The sequence below is a fragment of the Leptodactylus fuscus genome, chromosome 4 (genome assembly GCF_031893055.1).
Source record: "Leptodactylus fuscus isolate aLepFus1 chromosome 4, aLepFus1.hap2, whole genome shotgun sequence".
Lineage (NCBI taxonomy): Eukaryota > Metazoa > Chordata > Amphibia > Anura > Leptodactylidae > Leptodactylus > Leptodactylus fuscus.
Genome location: NC_134268.1, coordinates 58015742 through 58043728, shown reverse-complemented (window position 1 = coordinate 58043728; position 27987 = coordinate 58015742). Strand labels below are relative to the sequence as shown.

General features: G+C 46.8%; 2 protein-coding genes across 2 annotated transcripts in view; both read left to right on the top strand.

Moving 5' to 3' along the window:
* LOC142200277 (uncharacterized) overlaps positions 1-27987 on the top strand; it is a 65690-nt gene that overhangs the window by 19507 nt on the left and 18196 nt on the right. The gene's annotated exons all lie outside the window — the stretch shown is intronic.
* The window catches only part of RP1 (RP1 axonemal microtubule associated), a 370941-nt gene continuing 370797 nt past the window's right edge, over positions 27844-27987 (top strand). Inside the window, exon 1 of the mRNA XM_075270496.1 lies at positions 27844-27945. Within this exon, the coding sequence (XP_075126597.1) occupies positions 27884-27945 (62 nt within the window). The 5' untranslated portion in view covers positions 27844-27883. The remainder of the gene's footprint in view (positions 27946-27987) is intronic.

The following is a 27987-nucleotide window of genomic DNA, read 5'->3' as shown; positions in this document are numbered from 1 at the left end:
AAAGGGGCTCTATCATTAGATTTTGGCAATTTTAGATAATCATATGCCTGAATAGCCTATATGAAGGCTATTCAGGTGCTGCGAATTGTTTTAGAAAAGACCCCCCCCCTTTTTTTATATTTTAAAGGTATAACTGATATGCTAAGGAGTCCCTCTGTGCATCCCCCAGCGTCATATTTGGGATGTTCCATTTTTCCTGCTCCAGCCTCATTCGTACAGTCCAACCTCAGGTCACAACAATGAAAAAAAGCAATAGACATGCAAGGTGATAAAAAGCAAATTCACAGTTAAGGCCGGGGCCCCATGTGGGGTAAATGGCGCTATTTGGCTGCAGCAGAAACATTGCTGAAATTTTTTTTTGCTTTTTACAGTCACTGCAATATTGGATGGGATTCGCCAGAATTCTATCCATACCTTGCAGGAAAACCCACACAGCGGACACACTGTTGCAGACGTTGAAATCACAACATGTCAATTATATCTACAGAATCGCTGGTGGTTTCCCTATGGGTATACTGGAAGGAGAAAAGGAAATATCTGCAGATTTTTTGTGAAAAGCACTGCGGGAAAAACCGCTATGTTTGATGGTTTTCCCTGCAGCACTTTTTTGCTGTGGACCACTACATGGGGCCTTAACCTAAAACAGGTATTAACTCTTTCTTTCCAATGGACACTGCAGACATGAGTAAATGAAATACTCTACCGTCGTCATAGAACTTCTGACCTGTACGTGTCCTGCAGGTTCACAGTATATGTTGCAGAGGTTTTATCACCACATAACATGTCCTGTCTTCCTATACTGTTAAAATATAATATAATCTAACTATGTGGTCATTTTTCCAAGCCCTTTTTATTTCTGTTTCTCCTCAGCACGGACCATGCTCTTGTGATTTACATCCAGTGAAGTTTTTACACGAGGTATTGTCCAGAAATCCAGTATAGGAAAAGCTAACTCCACTTATTCTACTACCTAATATTTTCTAGGAAGTATAATAACTAGAGATGAGCGAACAGTGTTCTATCGAACTCATGTTCGATCGGATATTAGGCTGTTCGGCATGTTCGAATCGAATCGAACACCGCGTGGTAAAGTGCGCCATTACTCGATTCCCCTCCCACCTTCCCTGGCGCCTTTTTTGCTCCAATAACAGCGCAGGGTAGGTGGGACAGGAACTACGACACCGGTGACGTTGAGAAAAGTAGGCAAAACCCATTGGCTGCCGAAAACATGTGACCTCTAATTTAAAAGAACAGCGCCACCCAGGTTCGCGTCATTCTGAGCTTGCAATTCACCGAGGACGGAGGTTTCCGTCCAGCTAGCTAGGGCTTAGATTCTGGGTAGGCAGGGACAGGCTAGGATAGGAAGGAGAAGACAACCACAACAGCTCTTGTAAGAGCTAAATTCCAGGGAGAAGCTTGTCAGTGTAACGTGGCACTGACGGGCTCAATCGCCGCAACCCAGCTTTCCCAGGATCCTGAATGGAATACACTGTCAGTGTATTCCCGTATACCCGATATATACCCCCGATACCCGTTCCAACGGTGTGCCCCCCCACCTTCACCCCAGAAATACCCTGCAAGTCCCCTAGCAATAGAATTGGGGCTATATACACCCACTATTTTTGCTACTGCCATATAGTGCCATTGTCTGACTGGGAATTCAAAGAATATATTGGGGTTACGTGCACCCACAATTTTTACTACTGGTATACAGCGCCAGTTTCTGACTGGGAATTCAAAGAATATATTGGGGTTATAAATACCCTCATTTCTTGCTACTGCCATATAGTGCCAGTTTCTGACTGGTAATTCAAAGAATATATTGGGGTTATAAATACCCTCATTTCTTGCTACTGGTATATAGTGCCATTGTCTGACTGGGAATTCAAAGAATATATTGGGGTTACGTGCACCCACAATTTTTACTACTGGTATACAGTGCCAGTTTCTGACTGGGAATTCAAAGAATATATTGGGGTTACAAATACCCTCATTTCTTGCTACTGCCATATAGTGCCAGTTTCTGACTGGTAATTCAAAGAATATATTGGGGTTACGTGCACCCACAATTTTTACTACTGGTATACAGTGCCATTGTCTGACTGGGAATTCAAAGAATATATTGGGGTTATAAATACCCTCATTTCTTGCTACTGCCATATAGTGCCAGTTTCTGACTGGGAATTCAAAGAATATATTGGGGTTACGTGCACCCACAATTTTTACTACTGGTATACAGTGCCATTGTCTGACTGGGAATTCATAGAATATATTGGGGTTATAAATACCCTCATTTCTTGCTACTGGTATATAGTGCCATTGTCTGACTGGGAATTTAAAGAATATATTGGGGTTACGTGCACCCACAATTTTTACTACTGGTATACAGTGCCAGTTTCTGACTGGGAATTCAAAGAATATATTGGGGTTACAAATACCCTCATTTCTTGCTACTGCCATATAGTGCCAGTTTCTGACTGGTAATTCAAAGAATATATTGGGGTTATAAATACCCTCATTTCTTGCTACTGGTATATAGTGCCATTGTCTGACTGGGAATTTAAAGAATATATTGGGGTTACGTGCACCCACAATTTTTACTACTGGTATACAGTGCCAGTTTCTGACTGGGAATTCAAAGAATATATTGGGGTTACAAATACCCTCATTTCTTGCTACTGCCATATAGTGCCAGTTTCTGACTGGTAATTCAAAGAATATATTGGGGTTATAAATACCCTCATTTCTTGCTACTGGTATATAGTGCCATTGTCTGACTGGGAATTCAAAGAATATATTGGGGTTACGTGCACCCACAATTTTTACTACTGGTATACAGTGCCAGTTTCTGACTGGGAATTCAAAGAATATATTGGGGTTACAAATACCCTCATTTCTTGCTACTGCCATATAGTGCCAGTTTCTGACTGGTAATTCAAAGAATATATTGGGGTTACGTGCACCCACAATTTTTACTACTGGTATACAGTGCCATTGTCTGACTGGGAATTCAAAGAATATATTGGGGTTATAAATACCCTCATTTCTTGCTACTGCCATATAGTGCCAGTTTCTGACTGGGAATTCAAAGAATATATTGGGGTTATAAATACCCTCATTTCTTGCTACTGGTATATAGTGCCATTGTCTGACTGGGAATTCAAAGAATATATTGGGGTTACGTGCACCCACAATTTTTACTACTGGTATACAGTGCCATTGTCTGACTGGGAATTCAAAGAATATATTGGGGTTATAAATACCCTCATTTCTTGCTACTGCCATATAGTGCCAGTTTCTGACTGGTAATTCAAAGAATATATTGGGGTTATAAATACCCTCATTTCTTGCTACTGGTATATAGTGCCATTGTCTGACTGGGAATTCAAAGAATATATTGGGGTTACGTGCACCCACAATTTTTGCTACTGGTATATAGTGCCAATTTCTAACTGGGAATTCAAAATGCGCAAGGCTCCCGGAAAGGGACGTGGACGAGGCCGTGGGCGAGGTCGGGGGAATGGTTCTGGGGAGCAAGGTAGCAGTGAAGCCACAGGGCGTCCCGTGCCTACTCCTGTGGGGCAGCAAGCATTGCTCTGCCTCCTCTCCTCCTATTACCCAACAGTCTTGTCCTCCTTCCTCCCAAAATTCCCAAGCTTCACAGAACAATAACCCCAACTGTCCCTGCTCCCCAGAGCTGTTCTCCGCTCCTTTCATTGTCCCTCAACCTGCCTCTCCACGTCACGATTCCACGAACCTAACAGAGGAGCATCTGTGTCCAGATGCTCAAACACTAGAGTCTCCTCCATCTCCGTTCGATTTGGTGGTGGATGACCAGCAACCCACCCTCATCGACGATGATGTGATGCAGTTGCCGTCAGGGCATCCAGTTGACCGGCGCATTGTGCGGGAGGAGGAGATGAGACAGGAGTTGGAAGAGGAAGTGGTGGATGATGAGGACACTGACCCGACATGGACAGGGGGGATGTCAAGCGGGGAAAGTAGTGTGGATGTTGAGGCAAGTGCAGCACCAAAAAGGGTAGCTAGAGGCAGAGGCAGAGGTCAGCAGCTTAGGCGAAGCCAGGCCACACCCGGAATCTCCCAAGATGTTCCAGTTCGTACCCAGCCCCGAAAAACTCCCACCTCGAGGGCACGTTTCTCGAAGGTGTGGAGTTTTTTCAAGGAATGCGCCGAGGACAGATATAGTGTTGTCTGCACAATTTGCCTCTCGAAATTGATTAGGGGCTCTGAGAAGAGCAACCTGTCCACCACTTCAATGCGCCGTCATTTGGAATCCAAGCACTGGAATCAGTGGCAGGCAGCAACGGCAGGACAAAGGCCGCCTGCCGTTCACGCCACTGCCACTGCCTCTGCCACTGCCTCTGCCTCTGCCACTGCTGACTGTGCTGGCGATGCACTCCAGAGGACGAGCCAGGACACCACTTCATCTGCCTCCGCCACTTTGTTGACTTCTCCCTCATCCTCCCCTGTTCCTGTCTTATCTCCTTCTCCTGCACCATCAAAGGCACCATCAGGCGCTTCTTTACAACAACCCACCATCTCTCAGACATTGGAGCGGCGGCAGAAATACACTGCTAACCACCCACACGCGCAAGCCTTGAACGCCAACATCGCTAAACTGCTGGCCCAGGAGATGTTGGCGTTCCGGCTTGTTGAAACTCCCGCCTTCCTGGACCTGATGGCAACTGCGGCACCTCGCTATGCCGTCCCTAGCCGTCACTACTTCTCCCGGTGTGCCGTCCCCGCCTTGCACCAGCACGTGTCACTCAACATCAGGCGGGCCCTTAGTTCCGCGCTTTGCACAAAGGTCCACTTGACCACCGACGCGTGGACAAGTGCATGCGGACAGGGACGCTACATTTCACTGACGGCACACTGGGTGAATGTAGTTGAGGCTGGGACTGCTTCCCAAACTGGCCCGGTGTACCTCGTCTCCCCGCCTAACATTCCTGGCAGGGACACGAGAAGAACACCCCCCTCCTCCTCCTCCTCTACCGCCTCCTCCTCCGCCACCGCCTCCTCCTCCGCCACCGCCTCCTCCTCCGCTGTTAGATTGACCCCAGCTACGAGTTGGAAACGTTGCAGCACTGGCGTTGGTAGACGTCAGCAGGCTGTGCTGAAGCTGATCAGCTTGGGGGACAGACAGCACACTGCCTCCGAGGTGAGGGATGCCCTCCTCGATGAGACGGCAATATGGTTTGAGCCGCTGCACCTGGGCCCAGGCATGGTCGTTTGTGATAACGGCCGGAACCTGGTAGCAGCTCTGGAGCTTGCCGGACTCCAACATGTTCCATGCCTGGCCCACGTCTTCAACCTAGTGGTGCAACGTTTCCTAAAGAGCTACCCCAATGTTCCAGAGCTACTGGTGAAAGTGCGGCGCATGTGCGCCCACTTTCGCAAGTCGACAGTAGCCGCTGCTAGCTTAAAATCTCTCCAGCAACGCCTGCATGTGCCACAACACCGGCTTTTGTGCGACATCCCCACATGCTGGAACTCAACGTTTCAGATGTTGAATAGAGTGGTTGAGCAGCAGAGACCTTTGATGGAATACCAGCTACAAAACCCTAGGGTGCCACAAAGTCAGCTGCCTCAGTTTCTCATCCATGAGTGGCCATGGATGAGAGACCTTTGTGACATCCTACGGGTGTTTGAGGAGTCCACAAGGAGGGTGAGCTCTGAGGATGCGATGGTGAGCCTTACAATCCCGCTCTTGTGTGTTCTGAGAGAATCCCTGATTGACATCAGGGATAACTCAGATCACACAGAGGAGTCAGGGATAGCATCCGATCCGTCACAGCTGGAGAGTAGGTCCACACATCTGTCCGCTTCATCGCGTTTAATGGAGGAGGAGGAGGAGGAGGAGGAGGAGGAGGAGGAGGAGGAAGAAGAGTTGTCCGATGATGTGATGGTGATACAGGAGGCTTCCGGGCAACTTCGAATCGTCCCATTGTTGCAGCGCGGATGGGTAGACATGGAGGATGAGGAGGAAATGGAGATTGAACTTTCCGGTGGGGCCAGAGGAGTCATGCCAACTAACACTGTGGCAGACATGGCTGAGTTCATGTTGGGGTGCTTTACAACCGACAAGCGTATTGTCAAAATCATGGAGGACAACCAGTACTGGATCTTTGCTATCCTTGACCCCCGGTATAAAAACAACATCTCGTCTTTTATTCCGGTAGAGGGGAGGGCCAATCGCATCAATGCTTGCCACAGGCAATTGGTGCAGAATATGATGGAGATGTTTCCAGCATGTGACGTTGGCGGCAGGGAGGACAGTTCCTCCAGTAGGCGACCAAGTTCTCACCGGTCCACACAAACGAGGGGCACACTGTCTAAGGTCTGGGACACCTTGATGGCACCCCCTCGCCAAAGTGCCGCCACAGAGGGTCCTAGTGTCACCAGGCGTGAGAAGTATAGGCGCATGTTGCGGGAATACCTTTCCAACCACAGCCCTGTCCTCTCCGACCCCTCTGCGCCCTACACGTATTGGGTGTCGAAGTTGGACCTGTGGCTTGAACTTGCCCTATATGCCTTGGAGGTGCTGTCCTGTCCTGCCGCCAGCGTCCTATCTGAGAGGGTGTTCAGTGCAGCCGGTGGCATCATCACTGACAAGCGCACCCGTCTGTCAGCTGAGAGTGCCGACCGGCTCACTTTGATAAAAATGAACCACCACTGGATAGAGCCTTCATTTTTGTGCCCACCTGTGTAAAGCACCCCAACATGAAACTCCATGTCTGTACTCAACCTCTCCAATTCCTCCGCATCCTCATACTCATCCACCATAAGCGTTGCACAATTCTGCTAATACTAGGCTCCCTCCAACATGATTTCCCCCAACTCTGCTGGTTAGAGGCTCCCTCCACCCTGATTTCCACCAACTCTGCTGGTTAGAGGCTCCCTCCACCCTGCTTTCCCACAACTCTGCTGGTTAGAGGCTCCCTCCACCATGAATTTGCCCAAACTGGGCTGGTTAGAGGCTCCCTCCACCATGAATTGGTCCAAACTGGGGTTTTTAGAGGCTCCCTCCACCATGAATTTGCCAAAACTGGGCTGTTTAGAGGCTCCCTCCACCATGAATTGGTCCAAATTGGGGTTTTTAGAGGCTCCCTCCACCATGAATTTGCCCAAACTGGGCTGGTTAGAGGCTCCCTCCACCATGAATTGGTCCAAACTGGGCTGGTTAGAGGCTCCCTCCACCATGAATTGGTCTAAATTGGGGTTTTTAGAGGCTCCCTCCACCATGAATTGGTCCAAACTGGGCTGTTTAGAGGCTCCCTCCACCATGAATTGGTCCAAACTGGGGTTTTTAGAGGCTCCCTCCACCATGAATTGGTCCAAACTGGGCTGGTTAGAGGCTCCCTCCACCATGAATTGGTCCAAACTGGGTTTTTTAGAGGCTCCCTCCACCATGAATTGGTCCAAACTGGGGTTTTTAGAGGCTCCCTCCACCATGAATTGGTCCAAACTGGGGTTTTTAGAGGCTCCCTCCACCATGAATTTGCCAAAACTGGGGTTTTTAGAGGCTCCCTCCACCATGAATTTGCCCAAACTGGGCTGTTTAGAGGCTCCCTCCACCATGAATTTGCCCAAACTGGGCTGTTTAGAGGCTCCCTCCACCATGAATTGGTCCAAACGGGGGTTTTTAGAGGCTCCCTCCACCATGAATTTGCCCAAACTGGGCTGGTTAGAGGCTCCCTCCACCATGAATTTGCCCAAACTGGGCTGTTTAGAGGCTCCCTCCACCATGAATTGGTCCAAACTGGGTTTTTTAGAGGCTCCCTCCACCATGAATTGGTCCAAACTGGGGTTTTTAGAGGCTCCCTCCACCATGAATTGGTCCAAACTGGGGTTTTTAGAGGCTCCCTCCACCATGAATTTGCCCAAACTCTGCTGGTTAGAGGCTCAATCCACCCTGATTTTCAAAACAAATGTTGGTGCCAACCTCAACTTACTACAAGGGCCAAATTCACTGCTGGTGACAAGCTCTCCTCACTGCAAGTGCCAAATACACATGTTTCAAGGTGTTTTCCTACTGTCAGAGAGGTGGTATTGAGTGTGTAAAGTGTGTAGTTGTTAGGCTGTGATGTTGGGGTAATAGAGGGTCTTTGGTGTGTTAGATGCCCCCAGACATGCTTCCCCTGCTGTCCCAGTGTCATTCCAGAGGTGTTGGCATCATTTCCTGTGGTGTCATAGTGGACTTGGTGACCCTCCAGACACGGATTTGGGTTTCCCCTTAACGAGTATATGTTCCCCATAGACTATAATGGGGTTCGAAACCCGTTCGAACACACGAACAGTGAGTGGCTGTTCGATTCGAATTTCGAACCTCGAACATTTTAGTGTTCGCTCATCTCTAATAATAACCCAATACAGTCACAATAGGATACACTATGTCATTTCACTTTTTCTAGCTATATTGCCAACCTCGGTGCCCTTAGTGTTGGCGGAAGGTGTTCTTCACATCCTGCTATTTTCTGGTAGTAACTAGAGATGAGCGAACACTAAAATGTTCGAGGTTCGAAATTCGATTCGAACAGCCGCTCAATGTTCGTGTGTTCGAACGGGTTTCGAACCCCATTATAGTCTATGGGGAACAGATACTCGTTAAGGGGGAAACCCAAATCCGTGTCTGGAGGGTCACCAAGTCCACTATGACACCCCAGGAAATGATGCCAACACCTCTGGAATGACACTGGGACAGCAGGGGAAGCATGCCTGGGGGCATCTAACACACCAAAGACCCTCTATTACCCCAACATCACTGCCTAACAACTACACACTTTCCACATTCAAAAAAACCTCTATCAAAGTGGGAAAATACCTGGAAACCTTCTTTACTCCCCAAATGGATGGACACAAACCCCAATTTAAGCTCAACAAACAGTAACAACCACCCCTTTAAATCACGTTCCCCATGACAACCACAAATGGAATAGGCAATGGGAATTCCAAAAGCCCTCACCCTTAACTGTCATTTTGAGTGAGTGTGTGTGTGTGTGTGTGTGTGTGTGTGTGTGTGTGTGTGTGTGTGTGATGTGGTAAGACCTTCCAAAATTCACTTTTCTAGCCCTTAACATGAGCCCTTCCAAACAAAGTTACATGACCTTAAGCTGAGCTACCAGCAGAGATTGAGGCCCTTGGCATGAGTAGAGCCTTGCACCAGCAGTGTTTTTGGCACTTAGGGTGAGTTGAGCCTTGTACCAGCGTGTGTCCCTTAACATCAGGCGGGCCCTAAGTTCTGCGCTTTGCACAAAAGTTCCACATTAACTAGGCTGAATGGTACAAAGATTAGTAGGCCCGAGAACCAGGAACAGGTCTTGCAATGGCTGTCGGATAACGCTTAAAGCACATTGTCCACCAGCCAGTCAGCCTCTACCTCCTCTTACCCAACAGTCTTGTCCTCCTTCCACCCAAAATTCCCAATCTTCTCAGAACAATAACCCCAACTGTCCCTGCTCCCCAGAGCTGTTCTCCCTTCCTTTGACTGTACCGCAACCTGCCCCTCCATTTCGCGATTCCACGGACCTAACAGACGAGTATCTGTGTCCAGATGCTCAAACACTAGAGTCTCCTCCATTCCATCTCCGGTCGATTTGGTGGCGGATGACCAGCAACCCACCCTCATCGACGACGATGAGACGCAGTTGCTGTCAGGGCAGCCAGTTGACATGCGCATTGTGCAGGAGGAGGAGGCGAGACAGGAGTTGGAAGAGGAGGTGGTGGACGACGAGGACACCGACCCCACCTGGACAAGGCAGATGTCAAGCTGGGAAAGTAGTGTGGATGTTGAGGCAGGTGCAGCACCAAAAAGGGTAGCTAGAGGCAGAGACATGTCCAGAGGCAGAGGTCAGCTGCTTTGCCGAAGCCAGGCCAGACCCGGAATGTCCGAAGATGTTCCCTTTTGTACCCAGCCCAGAAAAACTCCCCCATCGAGGGCACGTTTCTTGAAGGTGTAGAGTTTTTTCAAGGAATGCGCCGAGGACAGATATAGTGTCGTCTACACAATTTGCCTCTTGAAATCGAGTAGGGGCCCTGAGAAGAGCAACCTGTCCACCACTTCAATGCACCGTCATTTGGAATCCAAGCAATGGAATCAGTGGCAGGCAGCAACGGCAGGACAAACGTCGCCCGCCGTTCATGCCACTGCCTCTGCTCACAGTGCTGGCGATGCACTCCAGAGGACGAGCCAGGACATCACTTCATCTGCCTCCGCCACTTTGTTGACTTCTCCCTCATCCTCCCCTGTTTCTGTCTTATCTCCTTCTCCTGCACCATCAAAGGCACCATCAGGCGCTTCTTTACAACAACCCACCATCTCTCAGACATTGGAGCGCCGGCAGAAATACACCGCTAACCACCCACCCACGCAAGCCTAGAACGCCAACATCGCTAAACTGCTGGCCCAGGAGAGGTTGGCGTTCCGGCTTGTTGAAACTCCCGCCTTCCCGGACCTGATGGCAACTGTGGCACCTCACTATGCCGTCCCTAGCCGTCTCAACTTCTCCCGGTGTGGCGTCCCCGCCTTGCACCAGCACGTGTCACTCAACATCAGGTGGGCCCTTAGTTCCGCGCTTTGCTGCAAGGTCCACTTGACCACCGACACTTGGACAAGCGCCTGTGGTCAGGGATGCTGCAGTGCTTATCTTTAATGACAGGCAGGGTGAATGTGGTGGAGTCTGTTCCCCGGGTGCAAACTGGGGTGGCCTATCTCCTCTCCCAGGCCAAAATTCATGGCAGGAGTAGACTGAAACCCTACGACGCTGCAACCTCCACCACAGCTACTAGCGGCAAACGCTAAAACACTGGTGTGGGGAGACGTCAGCAGGCGGTGCTGAAGCTCATCAGCTTGGGGGACAGACAGCACAGTGCCTCCGAGGTCAGGGATGCCATCCTGGCTGAGATGGCATTTTTTTTTCCCTGCTACACCTGGGGCCTGGCATTTTTACGCCTGTGATAATGGCTGGAACCTGGTAGCGGCTCTGGAGCTTGCCAGCCTCCAACACGTTCCATGTTTGGCCCACGTCTAACCTAGTGGTGCAAAGTTTTTTAAAAACATACCCAAATGTACCGAAGCTACTGTTGAAAATGCGGCGCTTGTGCGCCCACTTTTGCAAGTGCACAGGAGTCGCTGCTAGCCTAAAAACACTCTAGCAAGGCCTACATCTGTCCAAACACAGGCTGTTGTCCGTCATTCACACACGCTGAAACCCTACAATACCATATCTTGAGCAGGGTGTGTGAGCTGCACAGACCTTTGATGGAGTTCCATCTACAAAACCCAAGGGTTCCTCAAAGTCAGCAACCAAAGTTTCTGCACCATGAGTTTCCAGGGGTGGCAGAGTTATGGCTAGGGGAAGAGGCATGGATAGGGATGATGTCTAGGGGCAAAAGCAGTGTGGATGTGGAGGCAAGCTAAGCAGGAAAAACTGGGGGTACAAGCTAAGGCATGGACTGGGGTGATGTCTAGGGGCAAAAGCAGTGTGGATGTGGAGGCAAGCTAAGCAGGAAAAACTGGGGATACAAGCTAAGGCATGGACTGGGGTGATGTCTAGGGGCAAAAGCAGTGTGGATGTGGAGGCAAGCTAAGCAGGAAAAACTGGGGGTACAAGCTAAGGCATGGACTGGGGTGATGTCTAGGGGCAAAAGCAGTGTGGATTTGGAGGCAAGCAAAGCAGGGAAAATGATGGCTAGAGGCAAAGGGATGTCCATAGGCAGCAAGGGCAAAGATGCAAAACTCTCCCGTTTCAAGAATTTTCCTGACTTGTTTCCCCACAAAACATTCCTGGGAGGAGGGCTGAAACACCACCCTCCTCCTCCTCCGCTGTTAGATTTACCCCAGCTACGAGCTGAAAACGCTGCAACACTGGTGTGGGGAGACGTCAGCAGGCTGGGCTGAAGCTCATCAGCTTGGGAGACGGACAGCACACTGCCTCTGAGGTCAGGGATGCCATCCTGGATGAGATGGCAATTTGTTTATCCCCGCTGCCCCTGGGGCCAGGTTTTTTAGCTTGTTGGAGGGCTCTGGAGCTTGCCAGCCTCCAACACGTTCCATGCCTGGCCCACATGTTCAATGTAGTGGTGCAATGATTTTTAAAAACATACCCCAAATTAGCTGAGCTAAGGGTGAAAGTGCGGCACTTGGACACCCACTTTCCCAAGTCTACAGTACCTGGAGCTAGCCGCAATACACTCCAGCAAGGCCTACATCTGCCTGAAGCACCTACTGTTGTGCGAGGTCACCACACGCTCTAACCCTAGATACCGTATGTTCAGCAGGGTGTGTGAGCAGCAGAGACCTTTGATGGAGTACCAGCTACAAAACCCAAGGGTTCCTCAGAGTCAGCTCCCTCACTTTCTGCACCATGAGTTTCCATGGGTGGCAGACTTATGGCTAGAGGCACAGGCATGGATAGGGGTGATGTGTAGGGGCAAAAGCAGTGTGGATGTGGAGGCAAGCTAAGCAGCAAAAACTGGGGGTACAAGCAGCCGGTGACATCATCACTGACAAGCACAGCTGTCTGTCAGCTGACAGGCTGACTTTCACCAAAATGAACAGACAATGGATAGACTCATCATATACATGTCAGTTACATGACAAATTTAGTGCAATTTGCAAGTCCAAGATGGTTTGGAGATCTGCGGAGAGGAATCTCACCACCTCTTGCGGGTGCCATCATTTGGAAGGCAAGCCCTGGGCTCAGTGGGTGAGAGCAAGCGCAGGATAATCGTCGTTTGGCCTGGCGGCCACTGCCTCTTCCACTGTTGACAGGGCTGGCGCTGCAGTCCAGACCAGGAGCCAGGACACCTCCACATCTGCCTCTGACACTTTGGGGAGTTCACCCTTATCCTCACCTTTTCCTGCCATTTCTCCTTTTGCCCGCGCCATCATGCGCCTCTTCCCAGCAACTCCCCATCTCCCAAGCCTTTCATTTCATGCTAAAGTACAGCGCAACCCACCCACATGCCCAAGGCTTCAACGGCCTCATCTCAAGAAATCTGGCCCAGGAGATGTTGGAATCCCGGCTGGGGGACACTCTGCCCTTTTTGGGCAGAGTGTCTACTGCGCCACCGCACTGTGCCGTCCACACCAGCACTTTCCCCCAAACATGAGGCGGTCCCTAAATTCAGCGCTTAGCCCTAAAGTTCCATGTGACCAGTTACGAATGGACAAGTGCATGCGGACAGGGACGCTACCTTTCAATTTGGGCACAGTGGTTGAATGTAGTTGAGGCGTGGACCGGGTCGCAAAATGTGGTGGCCTGACTTGTCTCCCCACACAACATTCCTGGGAGGAGGGCTGAAACACCACCCTCCTCCGCTGTTAAATTGACCCCAGCTACGAGCTGGAAACGCTGCAACACTGGTGTGGGGAGACGTCAGCGGGCCGTGCTGAAGCTCATCTGCTTGGGGGCCAGACAGCACACTGCCTACAAAGTGAGTCATGCCATCCTCGATGAGACGGCAATGTGGTTTTTGCCACTGCACCTGGGCCCAGGCATGTTGTCATGTGTGATAATGGCCGTAACCTGGGATTGGCTCTGTAGCTTGGCAGCCTGCAACATATTCCATGCCTGGGCCACGTTTTTAACTCATTGCTGCTAATCTTTTGAAAAAGGTACCCCAATGTTCCTGAGCTACTGGTGAAAGTGTGGCGCTTGTGCGGATAGTTTTTAAAGTGTATAGTTGCCGCTGCTAGCCTCTATGCACTCCTACAACGCCTGTACCTGCTGGAACAACGGCTGTTGTGCGACGTCTCCACACTGCTGGCACTAAACATATCATGTGTTGAGCAGTGTGTGAGCAGCACAGACCTTTGATGTAGTTCCAACTCCAAAACCCTCGGGTTCGTCAAAGTCAACTCCCTCAGTTGCTCAACCATGAGTGGCCATGGGTGGCAGACTTATGTGAAATCCCATCCCATCCATTGCACTGGACACGAAACATTAGCATGCGCTCAGCACAACTTCGGATATGGCAGATGCGTTAAGCAGGGTGCAGGGTACAACACAGACCAGGCCCGAGCACCAGGAACAGGTGTTAGAAATACTGCAGCATCTGCCATTTCCTTCCAATTTTGGGGTTTTGGACCCGCCACCGACTTGTCTGGACCTAAGTGGGGATCATGAGACACAGTTGCCATCAAGGCAAGCTGTGGTCATGTGCGGTTTGCAGTAAGGGGGCAGTGCGCAATTGGAAGAGGAGTTGGTGGATGACGAGGCCACCGACCCCACATGGACAGGGGTGATGTCTAGGGGCTAAAGCAGTGTAGATGTAGAGGGAAGCTAAATCAACAAAAAACCTGGGTAGAAGCAAAGGCATAAACTGGGGTGATGTTTAGGGGTGAAAGCAGAGTAGATGTGGAGGGAAGCTAAGCAGCAAAAACAGTGGGTAGAAGCAAAGGCATGCAAAACTCTACCCTGTTGGAAGACTTATTCCTAGGTCTGGAACATGTTAATGGCCCCCCTGGACAAATTACTGCCACTCAGGGGCCTAGTGTCACCAGGAGGGACAAGTATAGGCGCATGTTGTGGGAATACCTGGCCGACACCAGCTCTGTCCTCTCCGATCCCTCTGTGCTCTACAGCCTAAACTTATTTTCTCATCTTTTTTTCTGAACTGCACATCTCTTGCCTGCTTCCTTTGGGATCTTAGAAATGGTGGTCCACTTCCACAGATGGTAACTTCAATAGACAGTGTAACGGGAGTAGCTGAGGGATCGCTGTCTTAACCACTTTTTGGCACAAAATTAACTTCCAAAGCCAAATATGGTGCAAGTATATGATGCAAGGACACCTACACACCTATCTCTGACACATTGGGGAGTTCACCCTCATGCGCCCTTTTGGCCTGCACCATCATGCGCCTCTTCCCAGCCACTCCACATTTCCCAAGCTTTTCATTGCAGGCAGAAGTACAATACAACCCACCCCCATGCCCAAGCCTGTAACAGCCTCATCGATAAACTGCTGGCCCTGGAGATGTTGGTGTTTGTTTATGCTTCTGGAGACCCAGGCCTTCCGTCAGCAGATGGCAGCTGGGGCACCTCCCTATGCTGGGCCTAGCCGTTACTACTTCTCTTGGTGTGCTGTCTCTGCCTTGCGCCTGCATGTGTCCCATAACATCAGTCGGGCCCAGAGCTCTGCGCTTTGCTGCAAGGTCCACTTGACCACCGACACATGGACAAGCGCCTGTGGTCAGGGATGCTGCAGTGCTTATCTTTAATGACAGGCAGGGTGAATGTGGTGGAGTCTGTTCCCCGGGTGCAAACTGGGGTGGCCTATCTCCTCTCCCAGGCCAAAATTCATGGCAGGAGTAGACTGAAACCCTACGAAGCTGCAACCTCCACCCCAGCTACTAGCGGAAAACACTGTAACACTGGCATGGGGAGATGTCAGTAGGCCGTGCTGAAACTGATCAGCTTGGGGGACAGACAGCACAGTGCCTCCGAGGTCAGGGATGCCATCCTGGCTGAGATGGCATTTTTTTTTCCCTGCTACACCTGGGGCCTGGCATTTTTGCGCCTGTGATAATGGCTGGAACCTGGTAGCAGATCTGGAGCTTGCCAGACTCAAACACGGTCCACGCATGGCCCACGTTTTCCAACTTGTTGGTGCCATGTTTCTTTGAAACCTACACCATTGTGCCTGATATACAGGTCAAAGTGGGGCCATTTTCGTAAGTGAGAACTAGCCTCTGCTAGGCAGAAAACATTCAGAGCACACTCCTCTCATCTTCGCACCGTTGGCTGGCGGAGGAAGACGAGGGGGTTGGAGTGGCATCTGATGTCCCTATCCCACACGAGGCTAGAGGGTGCACTTCAGTGCATCCCATTGCTTCACCACAAATGGTGTGAAGGGGAGTGGAAAATGGAGGAAATGGAGAGTGACCCTTACAGTTGGGGCCAGCAAAGGCATGCCAAGTAACACACTGGCACACATGGCTGACTTCATCTTGGGTTGCTTTTCAACACATATTTCACATCATGAAGAACAAATAATACTGGATTTTTTCAAGCCTCGAACCCCGGTCTAGGTCTAATGTCTGTTCCTTTCTTATATTAGGGGAGAGGGAAAAAAAATTACTTCAGTGATACGTTTAGCGTACATAGACTGACTATTAATGTGTATCCCACTTAGTGTTGTTAGGGTTACACACCGTCACAACCTGGCTAAAGCTTCTATAGCTGTTAATAAAGTCAACATAACTTTACGGTATCCAAAAAGACAGCTGGTACCGACAGAGAGCAAGACAAATGTCACCCAAAGCTGTGAGCTCTGAACACCCACAGTGACTTTGGCGTCATCATCATTATAAGGGAGTGGGTGGTAATAAATAACTTGGCAGTGCCTAAAACCCAAAAAGCTTATACAACTATATTTACATTAAGATACACAAATGAAACTTTTCAGTAGCATGTCATGAGACAAGCTGATAAGCTCTTCCTTTGTGCAGTGCTATTTGAAAGTTAAACGCTGCCTTTATTTTAATTCTGGAGAAGGTGCAGACATTAGATTTAGAACATGTTGTCTTCATTGTCCAAATCCTCTATATAGGTAACGCGTTTTTCGGGCCGAGCTGTCTGGGAACGAGCTGGTGCAGCACTGACAACCTGGGTGAATATGGCAAGAGCCTGAGATGTAGGGTGAATGAATCCCCAAATTATTTGTGGAATTCCCAGTGAGACAATGGCACTGTATACCAGTATTAAAAATTGTGGGTGCACATAACCCCCATATATTCTTTGAATTCCCAGTCAGACAATGGCACTGTATACCAGTATTAAAAATTGTGGGTGCACATAACCCCCATATATTCTTTGAATTCCCAGTGAGACAAAGGAACTGTATAGCAGTATTAAAAATTGTGGGTGCACGTAACCCCCATATATTCTTTGAATTCCCAGTCAAACAATGGCACTGTATACCAGTATTAAAAATTGTGGGTGCACATAACCCCCATATATTCTTTGAATTCCCAGTGAGACAAAGGAACTGTATAGCAGTATTAAAAATTGTGGGTGCACGTAACCCCCATATATTCTTTGAATTCCCAGTCAAACAATGGCACTGTATACCAGTATTAAAAATTGTGGGTGCACATAACCCCCATATATTCTTTGAATTCCCAGTGAGACAAAGGAACTGTATAGCAGTATTAAAAATTGTGGGTGCACGTAACCCCCATATATTCTTTGAATTCCCAGTCAAACAATGGCACTGTATACCAGTATTAAAAATTGTGGGTGCACATAACCCCCATATATTCTTTGAATTCCCAGTCAGACAATGGCACTGTATAGCAGTATTAAAAATTGTGGGTGCACGTAACCCCCATATATTCTTTGAATTCCCAGTCAAACAATGGCACTGTATACCAGTATTAAAAATTGTGGGTGCACATAACCCCCATATATTCTTTGAATTCCCAGTCAGACAATGGCACTGTATAGCAGTATTAAAAATTGTGGGTGCACGTAACCCCCATATATTCTTTGAATTCCCAGTCAAACAATGGCACTGTATACCAGTATTAAAAATTGTGGGTGCACATAACCCCCATATATTCTTTGAATTCCCAGTCAGACAATGGCACTGTATACCAGTATTAAAAATTGTGGGTGCACGTAACCCCCATATATTCTTTGAATTCCCAGTCAGACAATGGCACTGTATACCAGTATTAAAAATTGTGGGTGTACATAACCCCCATATATTCTTTGAATTCCCAGTCAGACAATGGCACTGTATACCAGTATTAAAAATTGTGGGTGCACATAACCCCCATATATTCTTTGAATTCCCAGTGAGACAAAGGAACTGTATAGCAGTATTAAAAATTGTGGGTGCACGTAACCCCCATATATTCTTTGAATTCCCAGTCAGACAATGGCACTGTATACCAGTATTAAAAATTGTGGGTGCACATAACCCCCATATATTCTTTGAATTCCCAGTCAGACAATGGCACTGTATACCAGTATTAAAAATTGTGGGTGCACATAACCCCCATATATTCTTTGAATTCCCAGTGAGACAAAGGAACTGTATAGCAGTATTAAAAATTGTGGGTGCACGTAACCCCCATATATTCTTTGAATTCCCAGTCAAACAATGGCACTGTATACCAGTATTAAAAATTGTGGGTGCACGTAACCCCCATATATTCTTTGAATTCCCAGTCAGACAATGGCACTGTATACCAGTATTAAAAATTGTGGGTGCACATAACCCCCATATATTCTTTGAATTCCCAGTCAGACAATGGCACTGTATACCAGTATTAAAAATTGTGGGTGCACATAACCCCCATATATTCTTTGAATTCCCAGTGAGACAATGGAACTGTATAGCAGTAGCAAAAATTGTGGGTGCACGTCACCCCAATATATTCTTTGAATTCCCAGTTAGACAATGGCACTATATACCAGTATTAAAAATTGTGGGTGCACATAACCCCCATATATTCTTTGAATTCCCAGTCAGACAATGGCACTGTATACCAGTATTAAAAATTGTGGGTGCACATAACCCCCATATATTCTTTGAATTCCCAGTGAGACAATGGAACTGTATAGCAGTAGCAAAAATTGTGGGTGCACGTCACCCCAATATATTCTTTGAATTCCCAGTTAGACAATGGCACTGTATACCAGTAGTAAAAATTGTGGGTGCACATAACCCCCATATATTCTTTGAATTCCCAGTCAGACAATGGCACTGTATACCAGTATTAAAAATTGTGGGTGCACATAACCCCCATATATTCTTTGAATTCCCAGTCAGACAATGGCACTGTATACCAGTATTAAAAATTGTGGGTGCACATAACCCCCATATATTCTTTGAATTCCCAGTGAGACAATGGCACTGTATACCAGTATTAAAAATTGTGGGTGCACATAACCCCCATATATTCTTTGAATTCCCAGTGAGACAAAGGAACTGTATAGCAGTATTAAAAATTGTGGGTGCACGTAACCCCCATATATTCTTTGAATTCCCAGTCAGACAATGGCACTGTATACCAGTATTAAAAATTGTGGGTGCACATAACCCCCATATATTCTTTGAATTCCCAGTCAGACAATGGCACTGTATACCAGTATTAAAAATTGTGGGTGCACATAACCCCCATATATTCTTTGAATTCCCAGTGAGACAATGGCACTGTATACCAGTATTAAAAATTGTGGGTGCACATAACCCCCATATATTCTTTGAATTCCCAGTGAGACAATGGAACTGTATAGCAGTAGCAAAAATTGTGGGTGCACGTCACCCCAATATATTCTTTGAATTCCCAGTTAGACAATGGCACTATATACCAGTATTAAAAATTGTGGGTGCACATAACCCCCATATATTCTTTGAATTCCCAGTCAGACAATGGCACTGTATACCAGTATTAAAAATTGTGGGTGCACATAACCCCCATATATTCTTTGAATTCCCAGTGAGACAATGGAACTGTATAGCAGTAGCAAAAATTGTGGGTGCACGTCACCCCAATATATTCTTTGAATTCCCAGTTAGACAATGGCACTGTATACCAGTAGTAAAAATTGTGGGTGCACATAACCCCCATATATTCTTTGAATTCCCAGTCAGACAATGGCACTGTATACCAGTATTAAAAATTGTGGGTGCACATAACCCCCATATATTCTTTGAATTCCCAGTCAGACAATGGCACTGTATACCAGTATTAAAAATTGTGGGTGCACGTAACCCCCATATATTCTTTGAATTCCCAGTGAGACAAAGGAACTGTATAGCAGTATTAAAAATTGTGGGTGCACGTAACCCCCATATATTCTTTGAATTCCCAGTCAGACAATGGCACTGTATACCAGTATTAAAAATTGTGGGTGCACATAACCCCCATATATTCTTTGAATTCCCAGTCAGACAATGGCACTGTATACCAGTATTAAAAATTGTGGGTGCACATAACCCCCATATATTCTTTGAATTCCCAGTGAGACAATGGAACTGTATAGCAGTAGCAAAAATTGTGGGTGCACGTCACCCCAATATATTCTTTGAATTCCCAGTTAGACAATGGCACTATATACCAGTATTAAAAATTGTGGGTGCACATAACCCCCATATATTCTTTGAATTCCCAGTCAGACAATGGCACTGTATACCAGTATTAAAAATTGTGGGTGCACATAACCCCCATATATTCTTTGAATTCCCAGTGAGACAATGGAACTGTATAGCAGTAGCAAAAATTGTGGGTGCACGTCACCCCAATATATTCTTTGAATTCCCAGTTAGACAATGGCACTGTATACCAGTAGTAAAAATTGTGGGTGTATATAGCCCCAATTCTATTGCTAGGGGACTTGCAGGGTATTTCTGAGGTGAAGGTGGGGGGGCACACCGTTGGAACGGGGATTTGGGGTGTATATATGGGGTATACGGGAATACACTGTCAGTGTGTTCCATTCAGGATCCTGGGAAAGCTGGGTTGCGGCGATTGAGCCCGTCAGTGCCACGTTACACTGACAAGCTTCTCCCTGGAATTGAAGTTATATGTAAGCCCAATATATTCTTTGAATTCCCAGTGAGACAATGGCACTATATGGCAGTAGCAAAAATAGTGGGTGTATATAGCCCCAATTCTATTGCTAGGGGACTTGCAGGGTATTTCTGGGGTGAAGGTGGGGGGGCACACCGTTGGAACGGGTATCGGGGGTATATATCGGGTATACGGGAATACACTGACAGTGTATTCCATTCAGGATCCTGGGAAAGCTGGGTTGCGGCGATTGAGCCCGTCAGTGCCACGTTACACTGACAAGCTTCTCCCTGGAATTTAGCTCTTATAAGAGCTGTTGGTTGTCTTCTCCTTCCTATCCTAGCCTGTCCCTGCCTACCCAGAATCTAACCCCTAGCTAACTGGACGGAAACCTCCGTCCTCGGTGAATTGCAAGCTCAGAATGACGCGAAGCTGGGCGGCGCTGTTCTTTTAAATTAGAGGTCACATGTTTTCGGCAGCCAATGGGTTTTGCCTACTTTTTTCAACGTCACCGGTGTCGTAGTTCCTGTCCCACCTACCCTGCGCTGTTATTGGAGCAAAAAAGGCGCCAGGGAAGGTGGGAGGGGAATCGAGTAATGGCGCACTTTACCACGCGGTGTTCGATTCGATTCGAACATGCCGAACAGCCTAATATCCGATCGAACATGAGTTCGATAGAACACTGTTCGCTCATCTCTAGTAGTAACTAGCGTAAATATATGTGTACAGAGATTTGCCATTTCTGTTGCTGTTTCAAGTGATTTATTTGAAGTCTTAGGAATGTCTTATCAGCTGAGATTGAGAGGTGTACACGTAATGCCTACCTATTTCCTATGAGCAGAGGTTTTATTGTCCTGTCATACTCAACTTGAAGGATTATTCGAGGCTGACCTTGGCTGTAAAATGCATTTTTGACAATCCCGTGGAGTTCATTGTTCTCCTGTCTGCAATACGAATTCCTGAAGCAAGTTGTATTCCTTCTATCCCATTTATCTGTTTATTTCATTACTACAGAACAAAGCAGTTGCGCCTTGTTACTGCTGTTCTACATCGTATCAAATGATCACTCTGACGGTAAACAAAACACCATAAAATATGTATTGTGCTGCGATTTCACCAGGCTGCACCGAAGGCCATCAAGAGATGGATCAGCGGCGTAGTGAACAAAAACTCATTTACATGAATGGTTCCTCCAACCAAATACTCAGGTTTAACATTCTTCATACATATGCAAACAGTATATGATCCATGAGCACAGTCTCCTGAACAATAATGAATACACAATGGCGACCGGCGTCTTTTATGGAAATAAATCACGTATACATTGTTTTTCCAAAGACACCGCAATGAAGAAGAACGGCTCCAGGTCACTGCTGAATACACAGATTCTGAAACAAAACGTTTGGCAGTTTTTGTTAAGTGGAATAATTTGGGGAAAGTAAATTATAAAGGGAATAATGTATGTCGTCTTACTAAAGGAGAGCTATAGGGCAACTAAACCTAAACTACAAAGTGTATAAAAGTGCCGCTATTAGAGAATGAGACACACACCACTCTGGTTTTTGATGTTTGGAAGTTGCATATTAGGCACGATCTTACAAGGCCTAAAAGGAATGTGTCGCCATTTTTTTTATACAGTATTTGCTTATTAAAACCAGATAATGAAATTTATCACATTCTTATTTTCTGATTTATTTAAATTCTATTTTCTGTACATGATTATGGAAGCTGCAAGATTTTCCTTTAATATGTTAACAACATTTACTGATATGCTTTACCAGGCATGTCAAACATGCGGCCCTTTACAGGCATATCTGCAGCCCGCACAAAAGTCTCAAACTTTGTCCCTAAACTTTAGAGACAAAGTTTGAGACTTTTGTGCGGGCCGCAGATGTACAAGGAAAGTGAGTGGTGGATTGGGGCAGCCCTGCCGGCCCCTCACCCTTCACAGAGAGCAGGTCTCCCTGCCTGCTCTCTGCCTGCTCCACTCCGCCCCCTCCTCCCCCCCCATTCCGCCCCCTCCTCCCCACACGCCGGGTGACGTGGCCACGTAATCAGGCCCATACCCGATGTGTGCCTGCGTCCTACGCGGTGTCACAAGACCACTGCGCAGGCTGAAGAGCAGAAGCAGGTAAGCTTCTGCAGAAGAAATTGATTTTTCAAGTATTTAACCCCTATCCTACGGATAGGGGATAAATACTAGATTTATGATGATGGGGGGGTTGGAGTGCTGGGGAAGGGTTGGGGTGCTGGGGGAGGGCGTGCTGGGGGAGGGGGCTTTTTGATGTCTGTCTGGCCATTTCTTGGGCTTGAGGACTGTTTTTTTCCCACCCACCTTGTAATTCTTTCACTTGGGGGTTAATTGGAGCATTACAGTCTGTAGTGCTCCTATTAACCCCCAAGTGCAAGAATTGCAAGTGGGTGGGAAAAAACAGTCCTCAGGCCCAAGGAAGGGCCAGACATCCAGAAGCCCCCCTCGCCCAGCCCCCCCTCCCCAGCAGTAGGTAAAGGCTCATTCAGATCTGCACCCGGGGTCTCCGTTTTCAGGTTTCTGTTTCCTGCCCGAAACTGCAGGATACGGAAATCTGCAGTCAGTTTTCAAACCTATTAGTTTGAATGGGTTTGAAAATTGCCTGGCTGTGAGCGCCGGTGAGTGTTTTGTGCTCTCCACGGCAAAACCGTTTTTTTAAAACCGGACACAGAGTCAGACATGCAAAAGCCAGTTTCGCCGCGGAGAGCATAAAACGCTCACCGGCGCTCACGGCCAGACTCGGCATGACAGGTTTCTGTCTTCTGCATGCAGAAGATGGAAACTGAAAGCGGAGACCCGAACACTGGTGTGAACCCAGTGTCAGCTGTGACATTATATATTGCAAGTAATGAATGTAATGATAAGCCATTATAAGTATTATCTGTAGAGGTGTGAACTTCTATTGTTATCCTGTCATTCTTGATTATGATATAGGATGACCTGTGCAAACAAACTATTTCTTTCTCATTCCATTGCCTTTGGGCTAGGATATAGGATAGTATATCAGTATGTATTAGAGGAGAGTTTGTCAACATGTCTGAACCTACTACTCTCTATAGATTATAATATAGTATCCCAAAACAATATGTTTATATTGTGCTGCCTATAAAAAGTACAGCAAATGCCCCCTACAGATATTTTATGTACCCTGAGTACTAGAGTGTGCCAATAATATTATTATATTGGGGTACTTTGCTATTAGTTCCAGTCTACATTATCCCTGTACAGAGGCATCACTGTGTATTTTATCCTGGTACATTGACATCACTGTATTTATTAACACTGTACTGTGATTATCCCTGTACTGTGACATCACTGTGTAGTCTATCCTGGTACAGTGATATCACTGTGTATTTATTAACACTGTGCTGTGATATCACTGTGTGCGTTATTCCTGTACTGAGACATCACTGTGTGTTTTATCTGGGTACAATGACATCACTGCATTTAATTAACTGTTCTGTGACATCGCTGTGTGCATTATCCCTGTATTGCATACCTCCCAACTTTTGAAGAACCGAAAGTGGGACAAAATGTGCAAATTTAGCCCCGCCCACTTTTGTGTTGACACCGCCCATTCTCATTTATTTTTCATGTGCCCCCACACAGTATAATCCTCCTACAGTTACCCGTAAATTATATGTTCTCCCTCCATCTCTCTCCCAGTTTCATATACACCCTTCATCTGCCCCCAGTTTCATGTCCCCCCTCCATCTCTGCCCCCAGTTTCATGTCCCCTCCAGCTCTGCCCCCAGATTCATGTCCCCTCCATCTCTGCCCCCAGATTCATGTCCCCTCCATCTCTGCCCCCAGATTCATGTCCCTCCATCTCTGCCCCCAGATTCATGTCTCCACATCTCTGCCCCCAGATTCATATCCTCTCCATCTCTGCCCCCAGATTCATGTCCTCTCCATCTCTGCCCCAGATTCATGTCCCCCATCTCTGCCCTCAGATTCATGTCCTCTCCATCTCTGCCCCCAGATTCATGTCCCCTCCATCTCTGCCCCAAGATTCATGTTCCCCCATCTCTTCCCCCATATTCATGTCTCCACATCTCTGCCCCCAGATTCATGTCCTCTCCATCTCTTCCCCCAGATTCATGTCCCCCCTCCATCTCTTCCCCCAGATTCATGTCTCCACATCTCTGCCTCGAGATTCATGTCTCCAAATCTCTGCCCCAGATTCATGTCTCCACATCTCTGCCCCCAGATTCATGTCTCCACATCTCTGCCCCCAGATTCATGTCCCCTCCATCTCTGACCCCAGATTCATGTCCTCTCCATCTCTGCCCCCAGATTCATGTCCCCCCATCTCTGCCCCCAGTGTCATGCCGTCCTCTCCTTCATCTGCCCCCAGTTTCACGTTCCACCTCAGTGTACACATTAAACTTACCTTCTCCTTGCTCCCCCGCCGCTCTCTCCGCGCCTCTCTCTCTCTCACACAGTTGTAGACGCGATGTGACGTCATCACATCGCGTCTACACAGCCAGTAGGCGGCGTGCAGCGGCGAAGCAAGGAGCTGAACTGTGACAGCTCCTTGCTTTAGCCGCGTATGTGTTCAACTCAGATCTGCGTCCTCTGGACACAGATCTGAGTTGAAATTGGGACCTACCTCCCTCCAACCGGGACCACGGGACACGTCACCGAAATCGTGAATGTCCCGCGGAAATCGGGACGGTTGAGAGGTATGGTATTGTAACATCACTAAGTGTTTCTTCCTGGTACAGTGACATCACTATGTGCATTATTTCAGCATTGTGATACCGCTGTGTACATTATTCATACTATAAAATCACTTTCTGCTTTATCCCTGTTTTGTTAAAGAGATGAAAATAATCCTACACTTTTCAAGTTCTGAATTTTCTGCTTTAAAGGGATTGTCTGGCACCGATTTGACTTTTCATACCGATGAACTATCCGTAGGATATGTTATCAGTATGTGATCTGTAGGGATCTGTCACCTGGACCACACATAGATCAGCTACTCTGAGGATACTTGTTACGTCCTTGTAAAGATGATTTTTATGATGTCATCACCATATTCTCTATTAGGATATGTGTAGTATCTATTGGGATGTATACACACACACTACTAGATAAGGTAAGGTAATAAGATCTGTCCAGGCACTTGATTATGCCACCGTGCAATTAAATCTTCTGTAATCTGGATTAAATACAAGCTACAAATCTCATTATAGGTCTGGCTATATAGGGCAGCCATATGTGGATGTCTCATTGTAGAGATTAAGATGCACGAACAGCATCTGACAAGAGATACATGTAACCAATATGTCAGAGGAATCTTTCCAGCCAGCGGATCATTATAAATTGTACAATAATGATGGTAATTTTCTCCAAACAGTCATCAATTTGGTTGGTTAAATATATAATTTCTGCCGTGAGCATTTGTTGTGTCTTGAAACCGACTACATCTGCCTCATCGTCATATGTTAATACGTTAATACCCTATGAGGATAGCATCTCCTGCCATCTCCATACTAAGTGATAGTTAGATGTAATTTAAGACCTGCTGCTCCGCATTATTTTTACCTTATTTAAGCAAAGTATTACAGGCAGTTACTTGCCGCAACATCCTGGACTATAGCGATGCCTATGTTAGAAGATACTATAGGTATATGATGGCGGAGGAGGCGTTATTCTCAGAATTCCCATAGACATGAATGAAGACGTCTGTGCACCATGGCCATCTCTCATAGGAGAGTGAACACAGGGATCAGGATACCTCCTTCTTAAGACGGGCCATACCCCTTTAATTCAATTTCCTATAAAATTAGGAGAGATTTTACAAAAATAGGGCCAGGGAAAAGTGTACGTTTTGCCTAAAACAACAATTCGGGTTGTTATGTTGTATTTTCAATAGAAAACTTGGAATCTGCTATTGCTAAAAGGGATTTCTGTCTATTTTGTTAGATACTTGTTACTGTGGGTGCAATAAATAGGATGCTTTTTTTCCATCTCCATAGAAAAAAAAAGGCAGACAAAAATGCAAAAACAAGGGGCAACATGGTGGCTCAGTGGTTAGCACAGCAGCCTTGCAGCGCTGGAGTCCTGGGTTCAAATCCCGCCAGGAACAACATTTGCAAGGAGTTTGTATGTTCTCCCCGTGTTTGCACAGATTTCCTCCCATTCTACAAAGACATACTGATAGGAAAATAAATGTACATTGTGATCCCTATATGGGGCTCGTAATATGCAAAAAAAAAAAAAAAAGTACCAAAAAGGATGTTAGGGTAAGTTCACACGGAGTTCTTTGGTCAGGGTTTTGGCATTGTCGTGAGACGTTTCCTGAGGCATTTTTTGCCATTTGAAGCATTCCCTGAAGCGTTTTTTTGAAGCGTTGTTCGAGGAGTTTCTTGATCCGTTTCCTCTTGGGATGTGGTAATGAATTATATTTTAAAAAAAAAAAAAAAAAAACGCCTGGCTTTTCCTGATCAGGTTTTTGCCAAAAACGCTTGAGGTCCCGCTTCAGGAAAAACTGGCTCACAATGACTTGCATTGAAGCCGTGAGCCGGAAAACGCTCACGGCTTCAAAAAGAATGGACATCTCGCTTCTTTTTTGCAGTTAGCGGAAAAGACTCAGAAGCATTTTGTATACTTTGAACGGTGAGGCGTTTTTTTGGTTCAGGATTTGGAGGCTGATTTCTGCCACAACACTGACCAAAAAACTTTGTGTGAACTTAGCCTTAAAGAGGTTTCATCAGGGTGTAGCTATAAGAGGTGTAGCACTAGCTAATAGGCCCTGGACCCAAAGAGGCTCCCAAAGTTCCCTCTGCCACATAAAATAGATCACTACTCTAAATGGCAAAAGGTAGGTTGGAGCCCATACACAGATTTTTCATCAGGGTCCAGGTGCTTCATGTGACGTCTAGTGAGTCTTATGCATATTTCTAAAAAAAAAAAATCAGCACCTTTAACTCCCCTTCAATACGTTTCCTAAAATAAATAGAATGTGCAATAATACACTGAAAATATCTATGGGGAATATAATAATAATTACAATAATTTTAAATAATAATAATAAATATACAAAAGCAATGAATGTGCTATACCAGCGTATATGAGATAAATCTATTTGTGAAAGTAAAAGCAGAACTTTCTTCCAGAGATCCTTTCTGCAGGAGATATTATATACACAACATGAATGGCAGCCATAAGCTGAGGTTCCCTAAATTGACTCTAGCGATTAGCTGTGAAATGGTATTAGGTAAATTGATAGTGATGTACTGGGTGGCCGCTCTGCTCACTGCCTTTGTGTATCAGAGCTGTTTACACCACGACTGCATGCCTTTGAAATATTCAGCTTTTAAAGGGAAATTGTGTATTTATGACAGGCTAAATGGCAGGTAAGTGAAGACGTCTTTAAGTGATTTATTTAAGATGCAGTG